The sequence below is a fragment of the Ammospiza nelsoni genome, chromosome 17 (genome assembly GCF_027579445.1).
Source record: "Ammospiza nelsoni isolate bAmmNel1 chromosome 17, bAmmNel1.pri, whole genome shotgun sequence".
Taxonomy (NCBI): Eukaryota; Metazoa; Chordata; class Aves; order Passeriformes; family Passerellidae; genus Ammospiza; species Ammospiza nelsoni.
Window position 1 is genome coordinate 4,457,359 of NC_080649.1, and position 21,846 is coordinate 4,479,204.

General features: G+C 44.4%; 1 protein-coding gene across 1 annotated transcript; it reads right to left on the minus strand.

The window, feature by feature from the left end:
* Positions 1 to 1,224: 1,224 nt before the first annotated feature.
* On the minus strand, positions 1,225 to 16,812 carry EIF3B (eukaryotic translation initiation factor 3 subunit B). Its single transcript, XM_059484611.1, has 19 exons — positions 16,211 to 16,812; positions 12,676 to 12,868; positions 11,568 to 11,687; positions 11,419 to 11,476; positions 10,639 to 10,767; positions 9,464 to 9,621; positions 8,731 to 8,862; positions 8,568 to 8,634; positions 8,421 to 8,467; positions 7,463 to 7,673; positions 6,836 to 6,908; positions 6,255 to 6,377; positions 6,001 to 6,079; positions 5,032 to 5,170; positions 4,711 to 4,836; positions 4,161 to 4,238; positions 3,359 to 3,467; positions 2,884 to 3,001; positions 1,225 to 1,797 (listed from the first exon to the last, which is right to left on the minus strand). The coding sequence occupies exons 1-18, from the start codon at positions 16,665 to 16,667 to the stop codon at positions 2,898 to 2,900; spliced, it is 2,403 nt and encodes an 800-aa protein (XP_059340594.1). The 5' UTR covers positions 16,668 to 16,812; the 3' UTR covers positions 1,225 to 1,797; positions 2,884 to 2,897.
* Between the last annotated feature and the right edge of the window lie 5,034 nt (positions 16,813 to 21,846).

The window sequence follows — 21,846 nt, forward strand, 5'->3', positions numbered from 1 at the left end:
ATGATTCCTGCTATGCAAGTTCCAGCCATCATTCTTTACCATGAGGGTGGGCAGGCCCTGGCACAGGGTGCCCAGAGCAGCTGTGGCTGCCCCAGCCCTGGAAGTGCCCAAGGCCAGGCTGGAAGGGGTTTGGAACAACCTGGGTTAGGGGAAGGTGTCCCTGGATGGGCTTTAACGTCCTTTCCAACCCAAATCATTCCATGATCACCAGAGAACTTAGTTGTGCTCTAAGTTTTTCTGGAAAGTATTTCATCCCGGTCTATTTGAAATATGAGGCATGGAAATACCATGGAGTAAACTTTAATCAACTGTACCTGTTGAATTATGGATGAACAAATGCAGAAAATTGGAAATTAATACAGAGTTTTGGAAAAACACGTGCTGGTTAAAGAGTGAATTGTTGGAACTAAGTCAGTACCATTTATGGGAAAATAATTTTGAAAACTTCCTGGTGAAGAGAACATGGGAGTTAATTGGGGCATTTTTAATTGGCCATCACAGCAAATTTACCTGAGGCCAAAGTGAGTGCTGAGAACATCCCTGTCCCTTGGCCACCTGCAGCTGAGTGGGGCTGCCCTGTGCCCAGAGGGCCTCCCACTCCAGAGCTGTCCCACCCTGCTGCACAAGTGAGCCCTGGGCTTAAGGAAAGCCAGTCAGAAGTGCTCACCTTGGCAATTCCCCTGCCCAGTCCAGGAGAGGAGACAGGAACAGCCTCATTCTCCAAGGGCAAGGAACAGGCCAGTCTCTCACTGCTCTGACAACACCCAGCTCTGCTCACAAATAAAAATACAGAGAAGCTGCTGCACCAGCTCTGGGTACAGCTCTCCATCCTGAGCCTGGAGGCCTTTGGAAATGAAACAGGTGCTGTAAGAGGGAACAAAAAGCATGTGCAGAGAGCAGTGCTCTGAAGTCTGCAGGTTTCCCTAGTAGGATACACGAACCCAGTAATTCCTGAGGCTTTTATCAGTTTGCAAATGGTTTAAAAATCCAGTCATTTTCTAGTCACTCCACCACCACGAACAGGTCAAGGTGACAGATTAATGAGCTGCACCATATTGTAAAAAACCAAGCAACCACAACACAAAGCCAGAGGGGCGATGAGGAACCAAGATCTGAAAAAAATCCCAAGGAACCATTAGCCAAAACACACTCTTATTGCTGTGTGATTCTTGACTTTGATCATTCAGGGAAAGATTCCCCACAAACAACACACAGCCAGCCTGGTTTTAGTATAGGTCTGCTTTTATTTCCATATTCAGCTCTTTGAGGGAGACATCCTTTCACAATCTGAAAGGAGGAGGGTATAGCCCGCTGTAGTGCTGCTTCAGCACACTAAAACACATCATACAGAAAATGGTTCTGGTGACTTTGCCCCAACCCAAAGGAACACCTGTCCATGCCCTGGGGGCACAGAGAGAGTCCTGGAACCCAAACATTGTGTGTGAGAGACAGGGGTGCACTGGTGAATCTCACCTTGCTGGCACGAGGCAAAAACTGCCAGCTGGCAAGGACTGCACAGGAGTGGGGAAGTAAATACTGGTAGTAGTGGATTTAAAAAGAAAAAAAAAAATAATAATCAAACCCTAGAAAAAAAAATAATATAAATTTAAAAGCAGCGCCTTTCCAGTATCTCACTGCAGCAGGCAGCAAGACTTAAAGGCACTACAATGTGTCAGAATGGAGAAAATCTGGTGCATCCACCCTTTCAGAGTGCAAGAATATGGATTAAGAATTCCAAAATTGATATAGGCTTTTGGAAAACAAACAAACTTCTCTTCAGCACAAGATCTGGTGGAGCTGCAGAAAAACAAAAAAGAGAGGTGAGTTAGTTACTGTGCTTTTATACCAACAGCTCAACCTCAGAAGCTGGGCTGGTGAAAAGTACACTAGCTTGTGTTTCACCTCCTCCTAAACTCAGGTGGTTTAAATTCATACGCTAAACAGCTTCTCTCCCTCCTCCTTCCAGAAAAAGATCTCCCATGTATGGAACACTTAAGCCAGACCCAAATATAGTCAAAGCTATCAAGGTTATTGTTTTTCTACAGCTCCAAGAGGCACATGTTGCACCTGAGCTCTTTGGAGGCTGAAGAACTGCAGGGTGACTTACAGCTGCATTTCCAGTCTCCCCTTCCTCTTCCTTAAGCAAGATCCTAAACATGACAGAGCAGGAACTCTGCAAGTTTTAAATCCTGTCAGTGTCTGTGAAAGTGTTTTTTCTCCTCAATAGACTGTCAAGCTCACTAAAGGACATCTCATACAACAGAGGCTGGAAGTACCCTCCATTGCCAACATAAAACATAAGAATTCACAAGAAGAAGCTGGAAAAAACACTGAATTAAATACAAGGTTTCCCAGCAAGCTATGCAAACCAGTACACAAAAATCTGCTACCACATGATCTCTATCCAACTTTTCTAGAAAGTAATAACTGAGTTAATGCAGGTATTTAAAAAATCTTCAAAATTTTATCAGCCCACAAACAAATGCTGTAATATCTTTAATACAGTATTTAAACTCTGTCCAGTCTTGGACTAACATGCAAATCTTCCAAAAGGCAAAATTCTGATCTCATACCAACTACAATTCCTCCTACTGACAGAACTTAAAATGTTTGCTACACTGTGTTCACAGGCTGCCCCCGACTCTGTTGTGGGTTTGATCCCTCTGGCAAGACAGGATTCATACAGTTATTCTACTCACAATTTTGACTGTCTACAATTACTTTTCAAAAAAACTTATCTTTCCTAACCACAGAAAAAACATAAACCAACTCAGGGAACAGAACATTCACCAGTGCAACAGACAGACCTAACTCCCTAAAGCAAATTATCAACTCTATAGCATTAGTTGACAGAGAGTTTCTCTCAGAGTTATGTTATCTTACCACAGTTTTATTAATTACTCTGGTTCTGCAAGGGTAATAATTTCTTCATTGATAAAAAATTCCACAGTCTCCTCCTCCCAGTCATCGACATTGCTGTCCAGCTCATCTGTGTCTACCCCTGCAATGGAGAAAATATGAACTGAACACAACAAACAAGGCAGCAATGGAATGATTTGATGCTCTTGGCAGAAAGCCCTTAGAGCAGCAGTGAAACAGGAGGTAAAGAGGTATTTGGTGCTTTAAATGACAGTCAGTGGTTATGACTGTTTCCTACTCCAGTTTTACCCCAGGGTCAAATCAATGCCTTTTTCCCCCCTTAAATCCTGCCACGATTCAGGATAAAAAGTACAAAAACCTCCAGAGAACACGAGACTGGCTTTAGCAGGAAGTAGAGGGAGAAGAGAAGGGGCTGAGGGGCCCCATGCCCCTCTGGAGGAGGAGCTGCAGTGGTGCAGCCCAGCCCTGGGTGTCTCACCCCCGCGCAGCTCCAGGCGCTCGTTGCGCTGCTCCATGTACAGCTCTTGTGCCATCTTGCGGTACTTCCTGAACTCCTCCATCATCGTGCGCCGCCGCTCCACCAGCTCCTGCAGGCCACACAGGGATCTTCACCCAGCCTTCCCCTCAACCAAACCCACAGCAGGCTGTTCAGCCTCCCCCTGAACCAAACCAAACCCACACCAGGGCTCTTCAACCTCTCCCTGAACCAAACCAGATGCACCCCAGGCCCATTCAACCTCCCCCGAACCAAACCCACACCCCAGGGCTGTTCAACCTCCCCCGAACCAAACCCACACCCCAGGGCTGTTCAATCTAAACCAAACCCACACCCCAGGGCTGTTCAACCTCCCCCGAACCAAACCCACACCCCAGGGCTGTTCAACCTCCCCCTGAACGAAACCAAACCCACACCCCAGGCATGCCCAACCAAGGCAAACTTTGTTGTCATAAAGAACTTCTACTGACTTAGAAGAAAAAAAGATTCTCTTCTCTGATCAGAATGCTATTTTGGTGAGGTGTCCTTTTTTCTAATTGAAAGAGCTTTTCTTAATTTAAATACTGACTAATGCAGAACTTACCACCTTTGCTTAATGACATAACACCAGTTCCTCTCTAGACTCTTTACAGCAGCACCTCTCTGAACCACCCATTGCACTAATTCTAACCATCTGGATCAAATGAACATTTGTGATACAGGAAATGCAACTTATCTATCACCAGTACAAACTAAGGCTAGGCTACAAGAGTTTCATCTATAATATATTTCAAAAGTGTCTTGCCTTTGAAGCTTTGGACTGGCTCAGACGATCCTTCTGCTCAAATATCTTGGAGTATTTCTTCAGGTCCTTCTTAATTTGCTGTGAAACAGGAAATTTTATTTCAACTGGAGTTTCAGGCTAGCAATTACAACCATCATCTTCTCTAAGCACTTCTTGGGTAGGCCTAAGCAGGCTATGCCCTTCTGAAAAACATCTCTCTGCTAGGCAATTTCCTTTCACTATAATTTTGTACCTCCTGGCTTATAGATCATACAAGCACTCCTGTACACATACAACAGAAAGGTCTGAAGAGCAAAATTCAATTTAGTCTTCTTTATATCCTTTCATCATACCCTAACTGTAAGAACCACTGGTAATCACTTCTATTTTGAGCTTATAATACAGTTAATATCTGCAGACATTCCCAGAAGTGAGGTCCCACACAGCAATGTGTTTATTCACACATTCAGGGCAAAAGGCAGTTGTGTAACAAACCTCATGCCCAAGAAGAGGGAGCACACCAAGTATGCTTTATGCCCCAAATCCATGTCAGCACAAAGGAGTGCCCTACCTTTATCTGATCCTCGCTGAGCAGGGTGGCCGGTCGTGGTCTCCAGAGCAGCTGACAGAACCTGTCTTTGTTGTTCTTCTGAAGCAGACGGCCTTGGAAGGTCCATAACCAATATGCATTGTCCACCTGGAAGAGCAATGCAGCAGCTCAGCCAAAATAAACTTTAACTTAACAGTAGAGTGCTCAGAAATAATGTTTAAAACTGTGGTGGAAGTTAAGTAATTTGACCAGTGACAGGGTTCATTTTCTCTTCCTAATCAATAACCCTTTCCAAAACCACTGGAAAAGCAGGCAGGGGTGGGAAAAGAGGTGCATCAGTACCTTGTGGCTCCACCAAGACACAGAGGTGACAATGTATCTGCCCGTGGGGTCCCACTCCACGTCGGAGGCCGTGTAGTGCTCCGCGATGTTCATCATGGTGCAGTCAGACGTGTCAACAAAGGCTAAGGCACCATTCATGCTACACAGGCAAAACAGGACACTGCTTTACACACCAGCACAGCCTGGGCTTTGAAAAACAGGCCACAAGCTGCATCTCTACTACAACTCATTGCAAACAAAGTCTCACAGCAGCCAAGAGAGCAGCCAGGTTCCTGCCAGTCTCTGTGGCTGGAAAGGAAGGCAGTGGATAAAAACAAAATGTCACATAAGAATGACACTTCTGTTTCTATGTTCAGGGACCCATAAAAATACAAATACATGGGGTAAAGTCACTGTAAAAACAGGTTCTAGGCAAGCTACAGCCAAAGTTTAACAATCATATGCTTAGACATAGTAGTGAAGAAGAGATTAAAGATTTCTAATATGAACAGCAGTGCTTGTTTGAAAGCACGTGAAAGCAAATATTACTTGACTGATTGACAACAATAATTTTCACTTGCTCTAAAGTGAAACTTTCTTGTTAGTTCTTTCACAAAGCAGCACTGTCAGTAACAGGTATGGCCCATGAAAGGGCATAAGCAATGACAACAAATTCATCACAAGAGCCATAAGCATGTCCAAACTGGATTGGTTCAGTCAGATTTAACTTAAACAGCTGGAAGGTGTTTCTAAAGATCCACTTTTCTGTTGAAAAATGCATTCTCTATCTGGTGTGGCAAAAATAGGAAGTGAAAGCTGCAAAGGACTAAGATATATCATGAAGCTGCATCTCTGCCCTGCCTTTGCTTTTGCACAGCTCAATCAGGATTACAGCAATCAGCATTGTCAGAGACACCAAACACTTCCTGGTGAATACTGTAGTTCTTTTCCCTTTTAAAATCCATGTTCAGCAACCTGTGCAACACTCACCTTCTGAGGCCAGCCAACACCACAAACTGCCCCTGGGGACTCCAAAATATCGTGTTTGCCTGCTGTTTGTCAAAAGTTTCTGAAAAGAAATTAGACAAATTCAGAAAGAGATCTCAATCCAATGCCATCAATTACAAGAATCAACCCCACTAATTTCTCACAAAACATCACAAACAGATGTAATTTTGACTTTATTGCATCTATTACTGTGCAAAATGTTTAGTATCTGCACTTCTCACTTGTTTTTCACTTACTTATAAGTTCTATTTTCCCATTGTTTTTGACATGGTAAAAGGAAACTGAAATTCGTGGAGTTTCTCCATGCAACACAGCAAACTTGCTTCCATTTGGTTCCCAAGCAAAGGCTATGATGCTTTCTGTAACAAGAGAAGCCAAAACTCTGTTAAAAGACAATACAAACCTCTGATTTCAAGTAGTTACCAAAGAAAACCAAGATATTGAAGAGAGAGAACCCATCAGTTAATGGACTCTCTTTTAAAACACAGGTTGATAAGGCAATTGCAGGGAGTTAGGGGAAATGTTTCTAACCATAGCTCTGAGCTTTCCATCATCTACAAAATACATTGCTATTACCAGCCCTACCATTTTGATTAACACCAGACTTTCAGTTCTGTCATTTTTCAAGTCAGTCACAAGCATGAACAGCAACAGAAGTTTTGATTTCTCATTTTTACACGAGACATTCTGAAACACTGAAAACCTACTCTTTTCCAAAGGGTTAAATTATGTCAGGTGTTGACAAGAATTTCTAAGAAAGACACAAGCATCTCTGCAGAAAAGTTCAAGCTCAAAAGTAAGAAATACTTGGCATTACCTTTCATTTCCACCACATCCACTGGCACCTGCTTCTCTCTCATGCGGAATATTTCAAAGTTGGTCACTACTCCCTGTGAAGGCCAAAATGAGCTCATTACCAGCACAAAAACAGCAGAGTAAATAACTTTATCATTTGGCATAGAAGGACAATTCCTCAATTAGCCTGTTAGGACATAGGATGAGAGTGAGTCAAGGTTTTTTCCTTTAATGAGAGCAGATAAACACAATATGCCTCCTTACCAAAAACATTCCCAATTTGTTCTGATAAAGAATAACTTCAGAATTGTAGAAAGTAATTTTTTTTCAGACTGTTATAAAATTTAATTAAGACATGAACATGTGGCATATTATGCAGCTTGACCTACATGCTGTTCAACAATTGTGATCAGGAGAAGAGGTGAGGGACAGACCTCACAGAGAACAAGAGGCCACTAAAGTCAAAGCAAATTCTGGATGCAAACATTACCTACATTTTGCTTTCCACATACTCTAAATTCAAACAGAAAAAATTAAAAATAGCTTTGACACAAAATAATTGACACTGCCTTTACTTAAAAACAGCATTGTAAGAAAAGGAAGCATGAGGCAGAGCCATATATTCCCAGGAAGATCAGAAGCCATGTACCTGTGTGCCTTTGGGAGTCCTGTCCACCTTCACACACAGGTAGTCCCCATTCTTCTGCCAGTGCAGTTTGCAATCGACTACGTTGAACAAATTCCGCACACGAATTTCTTGTCTAGAAGGCAGCTGCATCAAAGTCACTCTTGCTGGGATGTCTTTGTCCTCAGGCACCCAGAAAGCAATTATGTTACCACCTGGAGACCATGAGAAGTCTCTACAGGAACAAAGTTAAAAATATGTCGTTTTAATTTTCAGTGAGATACTACAAGCAGAAATCACTTTCCTCATAGTATCTGAATGTTGCAGACAAAGATCAACTCTCAGTAATAAAAGACAGACACAGATACAGAACTGAGGGCAATTTAATAACAATACCTAAACATACCTTTAAGCAGCTGTTTAAATTTGCTGTATCACCAAAGTTGTCTCACCAGTACATCTCACCAAAAAGCAGGGGCTGCACACAGAGTAACTGCTAAAGCTCTAAGAACAAATGAGCCAAAAAAAATCCCTACTAAATTACCATGGAGACCATCTTCTTGCACCTGGGTACACTTAATTTTCTTGCTGCTTTACAGAGATTTACTTTAAAAACTCTCACAGGAGTCAATGTGTCTTGTGCAGACACAGCACACTGCTCTAAGCCAGCACAACCACCTTGTTAGGGAGATATTCCCTAATACACTGCATTCCAGTCTGGTTTTGTAGACAAGGAACAGAATTCCTCAGATGGATTAAGCAGTACCACAAAGAGGATTTCAAAGCACAGAATCTACCAAGTGTGTTCATCAACAAGTGGAGAGTTTTTCATTTCTTTTTGCTACTTTGTCTAATTTGACCACCTCAACATGTAAAGCTCTTTGCTCCAGGCAAAATAAAGATTGCTCTTGCCATAACAAATCCCCAGACTAAAAGATTCAAGCTGAAGAGTGGAGTTATGATTACAAGGGAATAAACTCACCTTATCCCATTGATTTTCAAGCTCTTTTTGTCCAACAAACCCATAGACTAAAAGATGAGAAAAGGATGAAGTTTCAAGTTAGTAACATTCTTACATTTACACACATATTTCTACTCTCATTATTATGTAAAAAAGGCAAGAACTTACAGGTGTTTCATAGATGCTGAGGGTATCTGAAGTCATTCGAGCAAAGAATTTACCATCATGACTCCATCTAAGCAAGAAAGAAAAAAATTAAATTGGAACTGCCTTTTTATTAAATGAAGTCTGGGACCACAACTCTCTACTCCAATTCTATTTCTCAACCTACTTAAAAATAGGCCAGTGAGCTGAGTTTTCACAGTGGAATCCTCTCTTCTTTTGGCCAGTCAGAATATCCCAGATGATGATAGCCTGAGGGTCATCCTGTGTGTCCATCAAAGGGCTGAAGGTCACTAAATACCTATAAAAGAAATAAACCAATTCATTATTGAAACTTCATCTAATATGTCAGTACCAGCAGGCTTTTATCCAAGTGGTATTTAAATACCAGGCACTTTCAAACAGCAGTTTCTCTAATAGGATTTTTCAGGGGAAGGAAAAGTAAGAACAGGATGATAAAGGAGGAGAAAGTTTCCCTGGCATCCCTCTGGCTGAAAAGGTTCTAGATTTATGTGCAAGTTCTTCCATATTGATATTACAAGGGAGGGGAACTCACCAAATACACTGTTACATAGTTTGACATGAGAATACCACTGGTTTCAAATCAAACATAAATCACTGAACTTATCCAACACAAATTACAAGGATGCTGGGCTTCTCCATTGAAAGGCAAATAATCTCTTTAATACAAAAAAGCATAAAACCCAACTGCTTCCAAATGTGTTACTTGAAAACTCAAATGACAATGCATCTCAGTCCTGAAATTATTTTATCCTTCTCTCCAGCACTCTTTAATGTTAAAAAAATCTTAAGAACTTAATTTCAGCACTCCAGATTTGGAGGATGCTGCTCATGCCTCATGCTTTAGACACCTTATAGCCCAAACCAACATCACACTCTACCTTTCACAGGGTGAGAAGTCAATGAGCTGCACTCCTTGGTGACTAAACCTTTGAATCTGCTTGAACTTCTCTCCACCCCACAGAGCAATGCCCCTCTGGTGGAATGTGGCCAGGTAGGTGCCTTTGGGGGACCAACGGACGTAGGTCTCTGTCCACCTCTGCATTTAAACAAAAAAGTACACACAGAAGTTTATTTTCATGCTGTGTCCCTAAAAGGGAAAGAATTCATGCATGGCTTGTAGCAGCACATTTTGTAAATCCCTTTGCCAAGTGAAGATCTCAGGATGTGTGATAACTGTGGAGTTTTATTTCATGCACACAATGTGCATGAAATAAGTACTCATTCTTCAGGTTGAAAATTGTCAATTGAGACCCTTTCAACTTAGGGATCACCAAAAAAGGTTTTTCAGGAACAGTCACATCCTTTGTGCAATAACAAACCCACCTAACACCCTAGGTTTCCTTCTTTCAGCCTTGGCAAGATCATACTGTTCTCAAAAGTAAGGGTGGGTATTTTGAATTTCTGAACAACATAGCTCTGGACCTTCAGCTAAGTTAGAGAGATCTCAGCAATACAGACCACAGCCAGAGACCATGGTGATGAGCAAATATTCTCACCATCTCAAAGCCAGCTTCCTCCTACTGAAATGTACAATGGTTATTAAGGAAAATGCTCCTGGGTCCTAACAGTTCCCAGCAAGTCCAGTGCCTGCAGCACACAGGCAGACTAACTCTCCCTTTTTTATGCCATTACCAAACCAGCTATTCCTCTTTAACACCTCTGTGGTCAGCACAAAAGCAAGGAGTCATCTGAAGCAGCAAACATAAGCACATATTCAGCTCGAATGAATAGTGCTCCTCAAACTCTGACTCTGCACTCTCAGGTCTTTCTGAATCACCTATAACAGAGAGATGAAGGAAACTATTGTGCATCATAGGCCAGTTATTAAAAAAAGAAACACCACCACAAACTCTTAAAAAGTTCACTTCACAGTTCTCTTACCAAAGCAGCTAAGGCTAATTCAAAAGGATGTGGTTTCACCACTCTTCACAAGGAAAAAAATATTTCAGCAATGGGAAAAAGCCTTTTTTTTTTTAATTAAAATCCCGCAATGTCATAAAATAAAGGAGATTGGCAGTGTATCTGCAATCTCCAGCACTTCCAGGACACTCACTGCTCTGTCCTCAATTTGAACAGGTTCCTTGATGTCATTCCAAAAAATGGATGTCCGGTCTCCTGACTCAAAGATCACACTGTACTGATCCCTGCAATCAGGGTCTTCCAACCAGTATCTGAGGTTCCCCTGAGAAAAACAGAGCAAAAGACTGTTAGTGAGTCCAAGGCCAAGTCAGCAAGTTCCACTAATTAGTATCCACCTGGCAGGGGAAAGCTGGTCTTACCAGAGGAGTGCAACTTTGGGGTCTTACCACTCCAAAAAAGCTTTTGAAGTGAAATTAAACAATTCCAATTACTGGATGCTGGAGGCTGAGAGCACACCATAAACAGGTGGACCTTCAAGGTGTTTTGATGTTAAATAGGTAATTTAAACAAGAAGTCATTTGGTAATTGGTTTTTAAAGAAAAAGCAAACTATTGTTTCTTCCACCAGCCTATTTATAAAGCAACCAGCAACAAACACCAAAGTTTGCCTCAAACAATTAAGAATATAAAAAGATGCTTTTGAAAATCTATTTTTAAATGACTTGTGCAAAATTATTATTCACTCTTAAATAATAAGAGTAAATTAAGCTTCACACTATGTGTAACTATTAAGCAGAAGCACTGAGTTCCTCCCACCACTGCATGAGAGCATGAAGGAATAGCAGTATGTGATCAGCACTGCTATTTACAACACATTAACACATGGTTTCTATTTTCATATGGACATTTCAGCAGTGAAGCAACCATTTAATATTAAGCTGAATATTCTTTCCACTTTTCCAAAAATTCCTTACCAAATCCTTAAATGGCTGTTTCTCAGGGATTTCCCACTCATCACTGATTGTCATGTACCTGAAAGAGCAATTTGGATGGTTACACTCCATGCAGGCACTCAGGATTAGAATCCCTAAATTCACAGATAACACCCAATTGCTGCACTCACTTATCAAAGTCAGTGAAGAGGTTAACTCTGAAAGTGTGCTGCTTATCCAGTTTGTATCCATCTGCATTCTTCACAGCATCCACAGCATGGGAGGGAGACATGTACTCCAGGAAGATGTACCTGCAAGGAAGGAAAACCAAAGTACAAGACATTGACTACACAACAGACTCAAAATAAAGAAGAAACAATGAATTAAGAATTCAGTACAGAGCATCTACAAGATAACTTCTTATCTTGTCCTTAACCAATTAGGGTTAACAGCAAATGAATTCCCATTCTGGCCACAGGCTCACACATTTTTTAGCTCTCCAGATCTGACCTCAGTTAATCTGATATCCTTTCTGAAATGGGCCAGACAGAACAGTGAATGCAAGCTCAACACAACCAGGACAAGTGAGAGACAGGAACATGCAGGAACATCCACAGCTCCTCCCATAAGAGTAACAGGTCATGTTTAGGAACTGGAACTTGCTGTCACAGGATCTCAAAGCATCACTCTTGTTTTTCTATTACAGAACTCAGATTCCTTCTGGCCACTTAATCCAAGCTAGCTTGCAGCCCAGTGGACTCAAAACTAATGCTATCCTGAACAGCATCTCAGAGGCATGAACACAGAATAATTTTCATGCTGACCTTACAGAAGCAACAATCCCTCCTTTCCAGAAAACTCTTTTCATGCCTTGTAAGTATGGATTCCTCCAATACTCAGAATATATGCTACAGATAGTGACAATCTATTTTGCAACAAACAGTCCAGCCATTGCTGCTAAGTTTTTAGCTCAAGAGGATCTTTAACTTCTGCCATAGCAGAAAATTAAGAAAAAAACTCCCCATGTAGCACAGAAATCTGTCTCCAAACCCAGCTAAACTGTTTCCATAATTAATCCCCACCATCCAACCTAATGAGCTATTAATCTTCTCAGTTCTTTCAGGAACTTGTTTGTCACTGAGACTGATGTGAGGACAGCACAGGCTGAGGTATAAGAAGGTGATGATAACAACTGTGAGGTCACTATAAAAACCGGCCATAAAATATTGACACCAAAAATCAAAGATAACTCCAACTGGAAAAAGGATTGAAACACACCTCTGGCTTATCATGACTTACCCTTTTGTTTTTCCATCTGCTTCTGGGTAAAATTCATTGATAATTTTACCAAACTTGGAGAATATTTTGTGGATGACATTCTTCAGTTTCTCCAGTCGGTCTGGTCCAACCTGGGGCACATTATCCACCACAATCACTGAGTCTATTCCATCTGCCTCCTGGGGCTGATCTTTCAGGATGTCACCAAGCAGCTCTGCAAAGACAGCACAGACAGAAAACTAAGGCACTGCTCACACCATGGAGGGAAGACAAGGATGAAAAGAACAGTGAGAGTAAGAAAACAGAGAGACTTCAAGAAATTTCAAGAATCACTTAAGAAACTTGGTAGTGAATGAACCTTCTATCAGAAAAAGAACTGAAAAACACTCCAACAGCACACTCTGACTAAGCTGTGGTTTTATGGCAAACTCTGATCACCCAACTCTTTAAATCTTTCTTAAAAACATGGTTTACACACTGAGGTTGTCAATGCTTCATCTATCAATTTTTTCAGGAGATGGAACTGGCTCACAAAGTCCCCAAAACTGACAATAGCACAGACAAATGCATGATTTACTACCTGACCTCTGACCAGTCCCCTTGCTCAAAATTATAACCAGGTGACTTTGATAAAAATAAATGTAACCTGTACCTCCCTCCCAAATTACACAAGTTTTAGCATAATTCAAAACTATCCACCATACTGGAAGTTCTGCCTGTCTCAGCATCACTGTAATTAAGAACTCACACTCCATCTAAACCTTTAATTAAGCACAAAAACGAAGGTCTAAGGCACTGAAAGCCATATTCAAACTTTGTGAAGACAAGCACACTTCTTTTCACACTAGATATTCTTTGAACATATTAATTCCTGAATATCTGCAGCAAGCTTTAAGATTATGTGAAGATCACTATGAAGTACAAGACTACAGAGGAAATTAGTTCACACCACCATACCTTTGAATTAGATCAAATTTGGAAAGTCAGACTATCTATAGCATCCACAGACCAGGAAAAAAATCCAAATCCAATGTAGAAAGACTTAAACCATGAGAATAAACTAAAAACGTGTTGTATATGCTGATATTTCAAAGACATCTGATTTTTTGATGGTTTTGTAATTCGAGAAATTTTTCTGCCCAGAAACATGACTGGGAAGATCTCCAGCAATGAAGAAATATGAGAAACATGCTTACTTTGAATTTCAAACTACTAAAAAGTTGCTTTCTTCAACTTTAAGCTTCAACAGGTTATTACACATGAAGCTTCCTATTGGTCTGGGGCAACATAAATCACAAATATTTAGCCCATTACCACCAAGTTTAGGTAGCATCCACAAAATGTTGTTGTTTGCAGTATTTATCACTCAAAAATAGTATCTCCATGTGCATGCAGGAACTACAAATAACAAAATAATATATATAAAAGAAAGCATGTCCCACAAGGACATTTCCATAGGAATCTATTAGCAAAAGGAGAAAACCAAAGTAAAACACAAAAGGGCCATTTTTAAGGCTCCTTTAGTCATTTTTTTCATATCCACTTCTCACAAAAGACTTTAATAAATCAGCAGCCAAATATCCTAGATTAAGGAAGTGTTTGCTGTTCCCAGTTTAGCAGTCTGTGGAACAGCTCTTTGAACTTTTACATTTGTTTCTTAAAGAGACTTTGGCAAAATTGCCTTGGAGTTGGATTCTTTTTGCTAAGTGCCTGCTTAACACACTTTGTGTACATTTAGGATTGTTATGTTCAGTTCCTTCTTGGAAACTGGGCACATTTTCCATCCCCACCTATTTTGCTGTTAGTTAATTTGGTTAACTTCTCAGCTGTCTGAAATCCAGTGAGAGTGGCTGAATTACACCCTGCATGGAGTCAAAACTGTAACAGACTGAAGCCAAATTCCCACACTGTGCCCTTAAATTCCCAATTGTGAACAAAGGAATCTTCAAAGAGCAAGAAGCAGGTTCAGCCAGCTCCTGCTGCAGCCAGAAGGGAAGCAGGGTGTGGTGGGTGCAGGGCTATCTCCAGCTGGCAGCATTTGAAGGACCACTGTCATTATCTGAAATGAAGCCTCACTGGTCCCTAAGTGCTTGTCCAACACATCACTTCTGTTTTAACTCACACCAGCTGCTCCATGCCAACACCTCCTGGGGAAAAGGAGAGGCAGCAAAAACATCTGAGATGTCCCAGTGCTGCAGCTGGTCCAGCTCACAGGTGCTCCTGAGCATCTGAGTTATCCTAGCAGTGAAAGAGCCTTGGCTTGGTCACACTGGGCTGATTTTCTCCTTGGGGAGGCACCAGAATAATGGGAAAGGAATAAGGAAGCTCAGCTAGCAATACACGCAGATATAAAGCCAGACCAGCAAGAGTGACTAAACTAAAACCCTGTAATTCAGCCACTCTCACTGGATTTCAGACAGCTGAGAAGTTAACCAAATTAACTAACACCAAAACAGGTGGGGATGGAAAATGTGCCCAGTTTCCAAGAAGGAACTGAACATAACAATCCTAAATGTACACAAAGTGTATTAAGCAGGCACTCAGCAAAAAGAATCCAACTCCAAGGCAATTTTGCCAAAGTCTCTTTAAGAAACAAATGTAAAAGTTCAAAGAGCTGTTATACAGACTGCTAAACTGGGAACAGCAAACACTTCCTTAATCTAGGATATTTGGCTGCTGATTTAATAAACTAAACAAAGGACTGGAACACAAGAATGCACCTGTATCACCTGTATTATACTGGCACTTGAGATAACTGGCAGATTTACAATCCTGTGCTTTGGAAACATCCTTCCACTTTTTATACACGTCACAGACCCTAAAATGGCACAAATACTGAACAATAATGGGGAAACAAGTACTTTTCCTATTCAAAGTACTAAGAAAATTTATCTGGAAAGAGTAATTTGAAGAACATTAAATTAGAGTTCTAAATTCTGTATTACAAGCCCATGTGTAACATTTATTGTCTGTGCAGTTACACAACAGCCTGACCATTTTGAGGCAGTCAATATCCACTACTTTTAAAAGAGCCTGGGCTGACATTTTTAACTGCCAGAAACGATTTTTCCCCTATTTTCTTGTCACAAAGCACCTACATCACATCTTCACGAGCAGCAACTCTCCTCAAACCCTATTTACCTACAGATTTCACTCTGGGTGCGTGGAAAAAACAAAAACTATGAACCATAATTTGTAACCACCACATCAGCCATTTAAAAATTCTGTTTCTACAGCTGAGTTTAACTAATGGAGACGAAAGGAAGGGAGACGAGCTGGTGCCTGCACTCAGAGGGCAGCTCACACCTGAGGTGTAACAGCGGCTTTAGAACCACTTTGACAGCAGCTTTTAGAACTCGGGAAGAAGATGATTTAAACTAAACAAAGGTTTTAGAACAGCAGCGTTGTGCGGGGCAGAGATAACTCATTAAGCAGACGATTTCCGAAGCCCAGCTCCGATGTGGATGTGCAGCTGCCCCACAGCAGGACCGAGGGCTCGGGGCACGGCGCTCCCCGGCCCAGCCCCAGCTCCCCGCAGGCTGCTCCCGTCCCGCACCTTCGTCGCTGATGTCGTCCACGAAGTCCTCGGGGTCGCTGAAGGAAATCTCATCCTCGGGCTCGGCCGGGCCGGCGGGCGCGGCCTCCCCGTTCTCCTGCGCCGCGCCGGGCTCGGCCTCGGCCGCCGCCTCGGACTTGGGCTCCGCCGCGGGCTCGGCCTCAGAGCGGGGCTCGGGCTCGGCCTTGCCGGGGCTCTGCTGCCCGGACGGCGGCTGCGGCTCGGGCGGCTGCTCGGGCTCCGCGGCGGGAGGAGGCGGCTCGGGGGGCCCCGGCGACGCCTGGGACTCGCCTCCGCCTTCCTGCTCCTCATCCTCCTTCTCGTCCTCCTCCGGCTCCTGCTGCTGCGGCGGCGGCTCCGCGGCCGGCGGGGGCGCGTCCGTGTGCTCGGGCTCCTCGGCGGGGCCCTGCGCGCCGGGCGGCGCGGCGGCCGCGGGGCTCTCCTCGGTGTCCTGCATGGGGCGGCGGCGCTGCCCGGCCCGGGTGCGGTGTGCGGGTGTCGGCGGGTGTGCGGTGCCCGGTACCGTGTGCTCGCCGCGGGCTCTCGGTCTCGGTGCCGGTGCTGGTGTCGGTCCCGTCCGGAGCGCGGCGGGGAAAGGCGGGGGAGGGGCGGGGCGGCTCCTACGGCCGGGCCATGTGCGCCAGGCCCAGCGGCCCGCGCGCGCCGGCGCCTACCAACGCGCGCAGGGCGAGAGGGGGATCGCTGTCCCCGCCGCCGCTCCCGCCCGCCGCCGCCTTCTCTCCCCGCCGCGCACCGGCGATTCCGGTGCCTTTGCTAGCCCCGGCTCGCTCCGCCAGCGGCGGCTTCGTTACCTTCTCACCCTACTGCACGCCTGCCACCCCTATTTCGTGACTGTTGTGGTTGCGTCCAAGATGGCGCCGCCTTCAATTCTACTGAGGCGGGGTCCGGCCGAACCATTTCTTGGGGGGCGCCGCTACATTTAACTGGTCTGATGCCTAGTAAAACCTCCTCCCTCTGCACATGTCGCTGCCCAGCACTGGGCAGCCGGTGACGGGACAATGCCACTGTGAAAGGACAGCGCACCGGCACGAAACTCGCCCCACTACCCCCCTACAATCTTTCACTATGACTTCGCCCGATGTCAGTCGGCGCGCGCGCGGGCGCTACCAAGTTGGTGTGGAGGGGGAGACGCGTGGTGTTTCGCCGACATAGACGCGGTTGTGCCGGGGCGCGGCGAGGGCGGCGGGTCAGCGCCCCCCCTGCGGCGGCGGGGCCGTGTGGTAGGGCCCGAGGGTAGCGCCACATCATCCGGGCGGGATGGCGGAGGCGGGAGCGGCGGCGGCTGCGGCCGGGCGGCTTCCGAGCGCTCTTTTATCCTACCGTGACTTTGTGGGTTTTAAATAACATTTTTCCTGAGGTACAAGATGACAGAGCCGTGCCGTGGTATCTCTACATGCCCTGTGAGAAGCCTTAAAGCTCCCTCCCGGTGCAGCCGGACACACAGGGCAGCGATCTGAAGGGTCATTCCTGGCATTTTAGCGTGATTTTTAAATGGTTTCTGAACTGATAAAGCTCTCCTCTCTTCATATTGGCTACCAACATGACTGGCCTGAGAGATGTAACCCTACATTATCCATTAAAGCATCGCATTCTGTCCCGGGCACCTTAGGCTGATGAAGAATACAAAGAATGCATGAAGTGTTTTCTACTTCTGCCACCATGTGGGTTTATATATACACACACATATATATTTATATGTATATATATTATATGTATATGTATATATTGTACATTTAGAGTGGATACATGCTGTGTGACTTCGGTCACCATGTGTGTTTATATATATATATATTTATATAGTATATTCAGAGTGGCTCAGAGAACTTGGAATTTACCTCGGATACCATCTTGAGGTGACAATTTCAGAGGAAAAAGTTCTCGGGAAATGTCTCATCTGTTCAAACTTAAGAGACGAACACTTGCATTTTGAGTAGGATTTCTTCTTTTATCCCAATGCTTTCAATCAATCATCAAAGCACAATGCCAGCCTTAAAAAAAAATAGAAAGGCAGAGCAGGTAGTGTACAGAACATTTTAAAATTAGACTTTGTCGTCTCTTGCAGCATCTTGGATGTTTTGAGCGGCTCTTGGGGCAGTGTTTGGGAGGCTGAGCCGGGCCAGCTGTGTAATGTCGCCGGGAGTCACACGATGGCATCCGAACTCCACTCCCCAGCTGAGTGTGTCCCTGAGTCCCTTCCCAGGGAAGGCAGCTCACAGAATCACAGAAGTTCAAGACTGGAAGAGACCTATGAGATCATCAAGTCCAGTCGATGTTCTAACTGTTCAACTAGATCATGGCAACAAGTGCACAAGCTCCCAGCAGTGGAAACCATGGCTGGCTCTTGGGGCAGCAGCTTTTTCCCCTCGTTACCCCGTGGTAGCTGAGCAGCCCCTGACTCCCCGCTCAGCCCCAGCACTGACTCTGAGGTGAGCGCACGGTGCCGTTTCCTGCCATCACAGCCATGTGCTTTTCCAAATGTGAGGGGGCAGGACATGGTCCATCCATGGTCCCAGCTGGCTCCTCAGTGTTCCATGACCCTTCCAGGGGTGTGCATGAGGTCTGTGCTGCTTTTATTTCACCGCTCCCACTGTCTGTATTGCTGGAATGTGCAATTTCTGCAGTTGTCCCCTTTTTCCTGTTTGCACTTTTCCAGTCCTTTGGTTAAGCAGTGGATCTGAACATTGGATTCTCCTTTCCCTGACTCTTTGCACTTTCCTCTACTTTTCAGCAGCTTTTGATTTATCTGCTCTTCCTTCCTTCTCCTTTTCCTTTCTCTGTTGAAATTTCCCCTCAGTCCCTGCCCTATCTCACTGCTATTCATTTTCCTTCCAGCCCTTACTCAGCAATCTGAGGGAGAGCGGAGCAGCTTTTAAAAACACAGATTTTGGCACTGCCAGCTGAAGCCTGTTCCTTTAAGTACTCCACATGCAAAACTCCCAATCAATGGGAAATTTGGGGGGAAAAAAATCTTGCAGGAAAGGCTTTTTATAACCCAGCTCTCCAACCAGCAGTGCCTCGTGAATTTTATTGCGTGCAGGTGATCTGAGAATAGTGGAGCTGACAGCTCTGTTTCCTAAACTGAATTCTAAAGGAGTAAGCAAATTCTTGTATGAAATTTCATCTCATCCTGACAGGACGTGCTCAGAATGGCACTCTGTGAGGCAGGGCCTGGGGTAGGGATTTATTTCTGCATTGCTTTTGTCACCTGGAACCTGCATCCAGCTCTGGGCTCAGCACAGCAAGGACAGGGAACTCTTGGAGGCCGCTGAGGTGATCAGAGGGATGGAAAGGAAGGAAAGGCTGAGCAAATTGGAATTGTTCAGCCTGGAAAAGAGAAGGTTTCAGGGTGACCTGACTGTGGCCTTTACAATACCTGAAGGAGCGTGCAAGAAGCATGGAGAAAAATCTTTACAAGGGGGAATGGCTTTGAATTGAAATAGAATAGGTTTTGATTAGATATGAGGAAAAACTCTACCGTGTGTGGGTGGGGATGCCCTGGCATGGATTTCCCAGAGCAGCTGTGGCTGCCCCATCCCTGGAGGTGTCCAAGGCCAGGTTGGGTGAAGCATGGAGCAACCTGGGATGGTGGAAGGTGTCCCTGCCCACATAATGGGGTTGTAACAACCTGATCTTTAAGATCCCTTCCAACCCAAACCATTCTGTGATTCTCTGACATGTCTCCTTTTTTTTTCTTCAGTGTTTATTTCTTTATGCTCAAGGTTTTCCAGAAGCTTTTGCTGCAGTAACAGCAAATACAGAAGTGTTCAATAACTTACATCAAGCAGCTGAAAGTCTTTCAATTTTTCAACTGCCCCGTTGAAAAATTATTTCCGCAATTGAATTATTTTCCACGGTATTTTTCTTCAAGACTCCGAAGCAATCTTCAGTTTAAGAATATCTTATTTATACCAAATAAATAGTTATGCTATTAGCTTAAGTACAGACCAATCAAAAATCTATAGCTGAATGAGAACATGTTGATTCCTCCATTCATTTTCTCCAAAAATGCTGTATGGGCGAAAAATCCTGCGGTGTTCAGAAGTGCTGAGCAGGCAGAACTCTGCTGGGCTGCTGTACAAACATGATTTGAAGGGCCTCTCAGCTTAAATAATGCCATGCTTTTTTAATTTTATACACAGCTTTCGTCTGCACCCACGCTCGTGGGGACTGGGCTGAAATAGCACCGAGGGAGGAGGAAAAGGAGAATCACTTGACTCATTTACATCTTGGTAGCAGCACAAAACCTTGTTATTGTGGTCACAGTTACCCCTGAAATAATTCTCACTTCGTCATTTTCTGCTGTAGTTCTTTCTGCATACATATTTATCTTCCCTTGATTAAGAAATATCAGGAATATTAATTATGGAATGCATCCAATCCTTAGGATGTCGGAAATATAAAGCATTTTTATGGATTGTAACATCTCAATCTGGAGGTCCAAAATCTATAAGGTTGTTTTTTTTTGTGTCTGATGGTGTTTTTAGGAAAATCACTGTACAAAACATGTACCTTTTTTTCACCACTGTCAACCATATCATTCCTGACTAATAAAGTACAGGAAGTGGGAAAAAAAAAATCACTAATAAAATGAGAGGTGCTCATACATGGAGTTCTTGTTTTTATGCACTTTTGGAAGGTGTATTTGCATTTCAAATATTCATATTTCTGTGCTTTTCTGAATAGCTTAGTGTTCATTTCTACCAAATTTACCAAAAATCCAGGTGCATCCAAAATATAAAAAAATACTGAGCATAGGAAACTTGATTAATGTCCTAGATGGCAGGCAGCAGAAATACCATGGGAAAAGGAACTTAGGTAAAGAAAATATACCAGAATTAACATGGAGTAATTAATCTGATGAGAGGGCACAGTGTCAAGCCGTGAGCCCCAACAATTGGGTTGGACATCGGGAGGAATTTCTTCTCAGGAAGGGTGATCAGACATTGGAATGGGCTGTCCCCATGGGTAGGTGGGGGAGTCACGGATCCTGGAGCTCTTTCAGCATAGAGAGGAGGTGGCACTCGGTGCCGTGAGCCGGGTGACAAGGTGCTGTTCGGTCATAAATCACTGATTTCAAACTCTTTTCCGACCCAATTGATTCTGAGACTGTGTGACAGGAAACCCAAAGCACAGCCTCGCCAGTTACCTACTTTTCCTAGAACTTCACAACACTCCTTTTCAGATTTCAAAAACTAAGCCAGTTATACTTCGGAATAATCCCGCATTAAACCCGTGAGCCGATCACTCTTACACGCCGTAAGATCCTTGTGAGATGCGTTACTAATCCCGAAGCGCTTCAGCGGCGCTCGCAGCGCTCCCGGCAGCGGCGGGGCCGGTTCGCTGCCCCGCCGGAGCGTGTCCGGAGCCCCGGGGCCGCAGCCCCGCTGCAATGTGACACAGCCCCGCTGCAATGTGACACAGCCCCGCTGCAATGTGACACAGCCCCGCTGCAATGTGACACAGCCCCGCAGTTCTGGAGCCGGAGCCGCAGCCGGGCCGGGCGGAGCCGCCGCACCGCGCCCCCCGCGCCCCTCGCCCCCGGCCCCGCGGGAGGCGGCTCTGCCCGCCCGCCCCGCCCGCGCTGACAGGCGGGCGCTGCGGAGGAAGGGGAGGGC

Excerpts from the sequence above, each read along its gene's own strand:
- EIF3B (XM_059484611.1), bottom strand. The coding sequence starts at position 16,667 with ATGCAGGACACCGAGGAGAGCCCCGCGGCCGCCGCGCCGCCCGGCGCG. Across the intron at positions 6,080-6,254 it reads TGGGAAAATAGAACTTATAA|AAACTTTTGACAAACAGCAG; the intron begins GTAAGTGAAAAA and ends ATTTCTTTTCAG. Across the intron at positions 3,468-4,160 it reads GCCAGTCCAAAGCTTCAAAG|GAGCTGGTGGAGCGGCGGCG; the intron begins GCAAGACACTTT and ends TGTGGCCTGCAG.